This window comes from Anneissia japonica, unplaced genomic scaffold (genome assembly GCF_011630105.1).
Source record: "Anneissia japonica isolate Jap-2015-1 unplaced genomic scaffold, ASM1163010v1 scaffold287955_len215512_cov160, whole genome shotgun sequence".
Taxonomy (NCBI): Eukaryota; Metazoa; Echinodermata; class Crinoidea; order Comatulida; family Comatulidae; genus Anneissia; species Anneissia japonica.
This window is the reverse complement of record NW_022747665.1, coordinates 194,848-203,318: the sequence shown is the minus strand read 5'-3', so window position 1 is coordinate 203,318 and position 8,471 is coordinate 194,848. Positions and strand designations below refer to the sequence as shown.

General features: G+C 35.2%; 1 protein-coding gene and 1 long non-coding RNA gene across 2 annotated transcripts in view; one reads left to right on the top strand and one right to left on the bottom strand.

The window, feature by feature from the left end:
- LOC117120554 (ficolin-3-like) overlaps positions 1-6,050 on the bottom strand; it is a 16,726-nt gene extending 10,676 nt beyond the window's left edge. Inside the window, exon 1 of the mRNA XM_033265581.1 lies at positions 5,102-6,050. Within this exon, the coding sequence (XP_033121472.1) occupies positions 5,102-5,213 (112 nt within the window). The 5' untranslated portion in view covers positions 5,214-6,050. The remainder of the gene's footprint in view (positions 1-5,101) is intronic.
- Positions 1-8,471, top strand: part of LOC117120556 — a 23,347-nt gene that overhangs the window by 5,948 nt on the left and 8,928 nt on the right. The window lies entirely within an intron of this gene.

The window sequence follows — 8,471 nt, the reverse complement described above, 5'->3', positions numbered from 1 at the left end:
TAATGTTCAATGTTTATTTCCACAATTCAATTTTATAACAATATAAAAAAAAAAATCATGAAACAATTAAATTTGATTTGCTAATTAGACAAATAAATTTGCAAAGAGAAAAAAAAACAATAGAAAATAAACAAAATTTTATATTGCAAAAAATAGGCTGCAAATTCTGTATGGTATTTTGTTAAAATAAATGCAGTGTTGAAGCTTTTTCAGCTATCAAATGCTCCTTTATGAAATAAACTGTTTTATTACATTCAGGTTTAGGTAGAGGTAATTTAAATTTATGTTTAATAATATTAATTATACAATGTATTTCTTTAAATTAAGCCGAAATAATAGCCAACCATGCGTAGAGTATGTTAACCAGACAAGACCAAATCAAATTCTTTGATCATTTAATAATAGACCTCGAGCTTACTGTATAATGGAGCCTATAAAAATATAATTTCATTATTAATTTTTTAAAAATTAATAATTTATACCTAATAATACAAATGTGAATCATGATTTTCTAAAACACTAGCCTTTTTTAAATAACCATGCCAGTATAGGCCTAGAGCCTAGGCTATACCAGAACTGGTTATTAAAAAGGAATGAGTTTTCAAAAACAATGAACCAACGGCAACACTTTTCTGCTAATTTTATGGAGAAGAATTGGTACTTGTAAATAATTATAATCGTTATAGGCCTAGGCCCCTAGGTCTAGGCTAGTAGAAGAGGCCATAGGCCTAATTATTGCCGTTTTGTGTGGCCTAGCCCTAGGTCCAGGCCTACTACTACTAGGCCTAGGCTAGTAGGCTAGCCCAGTATCAGCTTATCCCCTTACTTTAGAGTTAGGGCATAACGATAGCCTAGGCCTACGCCAGACCCACCTAAAGCATATATGCCATGGGACGCTAGCATTAGGCCTATATACATAGGCTAGTCCTGACGAAAACTCGGATTGCCCTTATCTAGGCTAGGTTAGGTAGGCATAGAGAGGCTTAGCCTAGGCCTATTCTACTATAATACTAATAGAATAGTAACTTTCGTATGAGAAACGTAAGCCTACCTGTAATGCCAAACTTGGCACCAATTGCTGAAAACACTTCGGCCTTCTTTACATCGTTTTTGTATTCATTCGAGCCAAAATTGAATTCAGTTGTATTTCGAGTAAAATAGCTTCTAAATCATCATCATTCAACTTCAGAGGAAGTGTTGTCGCCATGTCCAATATACAAGATGGTGAGAATAGCTCTAGTCGGGAAAAAAGAGAAGCCGATTTATGTGGAGAGTTCTGATTGGACAGAAGTCTTCAGGTTTTGAATCCGGTCCGAAAAAAATCGCTTCAGGACTGATTCGATCCGGTTGCCGGATGCCAGAACTGGTCACCGGCATTCGAGCCAAAATTGAATTCAGTTGTATTTCGAGTAAAATAGCTTCTAAATCATCATCATTCAACTTCAGAGGAAGTGTTGTCGCCATGTCCAATATACAAGATGGTGAGAATAGCTCTAGTCGGGAAAAAAGAGAAGCCGATTTATGTGGAGAGTTCTGATTGGACAGAAGTCTTCAGGTTTTGAATCCGGTCCGAAAAAAATCGCTTCAGGACTGATTCGATCCGGTTGCCGGATGCCAGAACCGGTCACCGGCTACCGGATCGGATTATATGTGAATAGAATACGCCTTAAGCGTTGTGAGAATAGAAGTCCGACTTCTTAACCGGTACCGGAACTGGAACCTGAACTGAAACCTGAACAGATGTGAAAGGCGCTTTACTAGGGTCTATTCTAAATATTTTAGGCCCGTTTTATTAGGGAAGACTATTTAAATTTAGTCATGCCTAACCATGGCCCTATGGCCTAACTAGTCAACGCAAGTGACTCAGTTTCGTGGCTCCAAAAATATGAACATTTGATTGGTTGAAATTGTTTATTTCGGTCCGCCCATTTATCCAAATACGGAATATAAGATTACGTCATTCTTTTGGCATCCATGGTGCCTGATTTCAGTGTTTTACAAGTCGCTTATTCCGTCTATAAATTAACTTTCTCGTTGGTGGCGCTGTCCAGAATGAGAAAAATAATAAAAAATAAGAGACTTTTGGCAAGTCTACCTAATAGTTAGTAAATGGCCGTATTTTCTTTGGAAGTGAATTGTTCTTATTTTAACTGTTTTTCCATGTGCTTGGCCGTCATAACATTACCGTATATTCTACCACATAATTGTACTGTGCTATACCTCTAGGCTTACCCCCGCTACAGTAGTAGGCTAGGCAACAGATCGTGATCAGCAAATATGCACCTTTTTTCCCAGTTCATGTCAACGTTTATTGAATATTGTTTAGCTAACCAAATGCGCGTATTTCTTGGTGAAAAAGGAGACAAATAATGTACTGGCGTTGTACCTGGGTCTCTAACAACGCAGTACACACGAAACTGAGTACCGAGCAACACGTAAGCATTCAATTAATATTAATGTTATTATTGTTTTTATTTATTGTATATTAATTGTTATTTCTTTATAAGTATCACGTATTTGTACAATTTTGACATAACCTTCAGTAAAAACAAAAATTGAATATTAAGTTTTTTCGTCATTGAAGTTTATATATTTATTATGCGTTCAGGATAAATTAACCTTATAAAGTAGGCCTATCTAAATGCGTAGTTTTTTTTGTTTTTTTTGAGACAATCATTACCATCATATTTAATGATTTACAGTTAAAAACCGAAAATACATTTTCAATTGTTTTACCATGTGCTATGAAGAAGCCTCGTAGGCCTACATTATTGAACGAGAATTGGTGAAGTGTCCTGTCAATTTTCTGTTATTACAAAAAAAAATAGTATGCGAAGTTAATACAACCTGCTTTACACTAGGGCTATTTAATTTCATGTGTGCAATAGAGTTTTCCGACTCCATTTAATCAAAATCAAAATAAACTGTTAACAAATGTCTCAAATAATCTGTTTTGCGGGTTAATTTCCAAAATGTATACAATTGTTGAAATTATTTTATACCAACACTACCCAGTGCCTATCATTTTATACTAGACATATCAGGCATTTTTTCCCCTAATTGAATACCGTAGGCCTACTTAGGTAGTTGTCTTCACTACTGTGTTCGCCACATTACGATACGGTACTTGGCGCCTTCGCCAAATTTCGACACTGCTGGTGTAGTCGCCATATTACGACACCATTGCCGTCTTCGCCACATATCGCCTCTGTTGTGTCTTTGCTACATTACATTACTGTGATCTTCGCCACATTACAATAAGGCTCACTCTGTCATTAGGTGGACGTTCCAATCACAAAGCAATTTGGTCTATCATGCTTAATCACTTAAAAATAAACAGAACAATAATATTACATAACATATGTTATGTAATAACTGCAGGTGTAAATCATTGAACATGCATTGTCCTGTCAAATATTTATTTATGACAGTGATAAGTACATGGTAAAGGTCCGGTCATCACATCCACATTAACACCTATTTGAGAGAGGCAGCACTGTCTGGCATTGCTAACATTGCTGCCTCTCACATTATCCCCTCCAATTACACCCAACTTCTATTTTATCATGTACCTGAAAAGTGTTAGGCCTATTGTTGTGTCTTTGCTACATTACATTACTGTGATCTTCGCCACATTACAATAAGGCTCACTCTGTCAATAGGTGGACGTTCCAATCACAAAGCAATTTGGTCTATCATGCTTAATCACTTAAAAATAAACAGAACAATAATATTACATAACATATGTTATGTAATAACTGCAGGTGTAAATCATTGAACATGCATTGTCCTATCAAATATTTATTTATGACAGTGATAAGTACATGGTAAAGGTCCGGTCATCACATCCACATTAACACCTATTTGAGTGGCAGCACTGTCTGGCATTGCCAACATTGCTGCCTCTCACATTATCCCCTCCAATTACACCCAACTTCTATCTTATCATGTACTGAAAAGTGTTATCTACATTTTGTGTCCATCTTTGTCAGCACTGTACTACTGCCTGCCCTTGTTTTAAGTTTACATATTCTAGGACATAGGCCTACACACTTTAGAAGAACATGTACACCATACGGTACCCTGAAATTTTGTATGGCCATGGTTAAACACCCAGGCAATATACTATATACAGCTAATTAATGATACAGATATTCTTGTTTATTTGGAAAATAAATCAATACGACAAAACTACATTCTACCCGACTACCAAAATTCCTATTCAATCATTCCAAACTTTATCTGTACTTCACTATACAGTGACGGTATAAATGTGCTGCAAAAGTACAAAAACTCTGTAAATACAGTAGTTTAAATGATTGTAAGAAATAAAACAGTATCGTAGGCTTTACTACTGGCATATAAAGTTATGTACAATATTATTTCCGTCCCTTGTATACATTAAAGGGCAATTGCATCCAATTTGCTAACGAGCACCGTACTCGAGGTAATCGGCTCCATATCATCAGAAATTAATCGTCGTAATTTGGCTTACACATGGAGTAACTGCAACACTTAAAATTTACAATGGTCATTTTGGTACCCGACCCAACCCGGATTGTAATCGTACATATTTTGCATACATATTTCATGAATATTTTGATGTTGTTGTACTCTGAGGTCGCCCGGGCATCATAACAATCAACCGACTGCACGTGTCCGGTCCCACGACGACACTCAATAACGCTTTCCGTTACCTCTAGTCTGTGGCAAATTTGGCTGCTAACATTTGTGTCAATTATGTCGCTTATTTTCGTTAATTAGAATTTAAACGTCATCGGTCCAGAATAAGGCACGGAACCATTTATCATTCGTATGAACACCATTTGTTTGTGAAGCCAGACTCAATTAAATCCTACACGTTTAGTTTTCGGATTGGTCGCTCGAATCGGGGAGCCCGGTCAAAAACTTGCCTCGGGAGACAAAATCATATGCAGCGCAACGATTGTAGTAAAATACCAGTGACATCAAGAGAAACCGGACTTGAAACCACCAGGCGTGGAGCCTGCGGCTTAATTTGACTTGACTACCCCCCCAACCACTGTCGCCACCCCTGTACTTAATTGTTTTGCCTAAATAAATTGCAAAATAAGCATATTACCTGAAGTGAAAAAAGGGCTGCACACCAAAACGGTGACTAGGATGATTCTGATTCCATGAAACATTTTGTAAAAAATACTTTTAAATAATCCAGATTTGTAACGCACAACCATTCAGTGACGTTGTGTTCACGCAAATGGTCATGCATGTACTGTACATTGTTAGGCCTTTATGATATTTCTCAAAAAAAAAAAAAATTAATCAGAACTAAAATATACTGCTTACATAGCCGTTAAATGATAATATAATCAAGTAATAAATATCATGTTTATGCACGATATGGAAAATCTGTTGTCAAAGAAAGCTTTCATGAAGCGCTAATTTTTCACTAATATAAACATCAAAGCATTTTGTAAAGAATGAAGATACAAAGAATCCATCTTATAGTTTTGTTTTTATTCATACTATGATTACGGTCCGCTATTTACATTTTATTTCAGTGAGGTGGTATTATTTTGATTGAAGCATATATAATCAAGTAATAAATATCATGTTTATGCACAATATGAGAATCTGTTGTCAAAGAAAGCTTTCATGAAGCGCTCATTTTTCACTAATATAAACATCAAAGCATTTTGTAAAGAATGAAGATACAAAGAATCCATCTTATAGATTTGTTTTTATTCATACTATGATTACGGTCCGCTATTAACATTTTATTTCAGTGAGGTGGTATTATTTTGATTGAAGCATAGGATTATATTTTATTTTAAAAGAAGTGTAATAATAACATTAACGATACGATATACTGTACTCCATATTATCAAAATAAACTTTTATGAAAATACACTTTCGCTTCATTTGAGATGTGCGACATTTTAAACTCGTGTCATAATCGATACGAAATACTCCTGAGAGGAGTGATTTTTTTTACCTGACTTGTTATCGTACCGAATACATATAGTTAGTATCGTTCCTGGTGTACGGTAAGAATAGCCACGGAAAAAATGGCCCCGGTAAAAATGGCCCCAAATGACAGGTAGGTAAAAATGGCCCCAATAATAAAATTCTGTATTAAAACTGATTTTTTTTAAAAATCATTATATGCATTTTTTTAACTGAAAGAATTTAGTCTTTAAAAAGGAATCTAACATCAAATAAATTGCCATTTACATTTTACCTTTTGCAAGAATTACATAGGCCTATTTAATGATAAAATATTCAAAGATATAGAAAAGCCATAAATAACACTTTTTTTCCATTTAAATGTTAAAAAAATAGCAACAACATACCGGTAATCAATAAATCAACATAAATCATGCATTTATTAGGACTAAAATAATTTATTTGTGGCCACAAACAATGAGTTTATATGAACATCAAATTATTATTTTTTTTTAGAAAAAGAGAGTTCAATCTACAATCATAATTAAAGGGTTTGGATAGGGTTCGCAGTGTGTTTAGAGATTTGTGGTATATTTTGAAAGTATTTTTTCACAAAAAAAAAAATCAACATTTTAACCAAAAAATTGGTTCTTATGAATATTAAATTTTCTTATTGATATACCAAGGGAGTCAATCACAATTGAATTGTCTGGTTTTCTACAGTGTGTTTTGGGAGGTTTGTGGGATTTAGAAATACCATTTAATCCTACCATAATTACCCTACCCTCACAATTACACGCCATTTTAATTCTTAGCATAATTGCCGTATTTACATATATATATAGTATCTCAGTTTACATTATTTAGTATAGTTTTAGGCACTAGTTGGTATGCAATTAAATAAGTTGCTTAAATAAATGTATGCCTATTCCTAATTATTCAATTTACTTTAAAAACAATATTTGATTAATAAATACTTCTTTGAAGCAACTCTATGCAGAACATTTATTGCTAAGTTTGTGAGAAAGTAAGCCTCTCCCTTTTCCCATACATGAACTTGTGATTCAAACACACAATTGATCCACATGCTTTAACTACTTGTTAAGATAAGTTTGTAGTTAATTATACAAGTATAGAACGATAGAATATGCTTTACTTCGTGGCGTGCACCATGCTCACACATAGCTACAAATTAAATCATCGCATATAGGTGGTGGTAAAGCGTTTATTATTAAAGCGTTTAGAATATTGTTACATCCTCCCATTTTTATAAAAGCTTCGCAATTATGTTTCTGATGAATTATTTGGGAGTACGCATCTATTGAATCCAAAACATTACCTAAAATGATTCATAATTAAGGATATAGTAATCTTAGTCGAATCGGTAGCAAAGAGACCGGTTAACCAATGTTAACAGAAAGTTAAACTTCAATTAAACATTAACATTAACGCAAAACTTTAAATGCAAAACAGTTCATAACAGTTTTAACAACTTTCAAAATTTGAAGAGTTCATGCAGATCAGTAACAAACACAATCATTCAACTTGTTTGGTTCACGGCAGATTCGTGTTGATCTCCGTAGAGGTGGTTGTTGGTCTATTGGTGTGTGTGTGTCTGGTTGGATCGCTGGTTTTGGATTGGTGTTAGGAGTAGGTGCTATAAATTGCGTGTTAGTGACATCTTCAATTTGATGTGGGTTAGTCGGTGTTTCAGGAATATCATAGTCTGAGAAGTCTGGTTGTTCTTTGGTTTTCCGTATGTGTTCACGGTTTCGTATGTACATGGTATTTCCTTGTACCACCTTGTAAGATCTTTCACTTAGTCTTTTGCATACTTTGGCATTTTTCCACTACTTCTCACCTAGTTGAAACGGTTTCATTCTAACTATGTCACTTTCATTGAGTGGTGGTAGATCTTTAGTTGTGCGGTTGTAATACTTTTTTGGTTGTGGCGTAGCTGTCTCATATCCACCTCATTTGTTTTCAATGGTTTGAGTAGCTGCTGTACAGTTGGTATGACTGTCTTCGTTCTACGTCCCAGGAAACGCTGTGCTGGGCTGGTGTCTACTCCTTGTGTGGGGGTATTTCGTACATTCAGTAATGCAAGGTTGATGTCATCACCAGTGATAGGCATTTTCTCAATAGTCTTTTAGCTGACTTAACAGAAGACTCGGCTTTTCCGTTTGACTTACTGTTATATGGTGATGTTGTTTTTTGACAGATCCCCAATTTTGCAGTGAAGTCTGTAAATTCTGCTGAGAAGAACGGTGGGCCGTTCACTTATAAGTGTGTCGGGTATACCATATCGACCAAAGTTGTTCATCAGCTTGTTGATTACTGATTTTGCATTGGTAGAATGGAGATGGTCTACTTCCCAGAAATTTGAATGGTAGCATACTGTTATCAGGTATTCTTTTCCATTTTAATGGAACAAATCAATTCCGACCTTCTCCCAAGGGCGATTTGGAATCTCATGACTTTTTAGGGGCATTGGTGCTTGGGAGACACTCTTTTCTATCCACTGCTTGACCTCATCATTCATATTG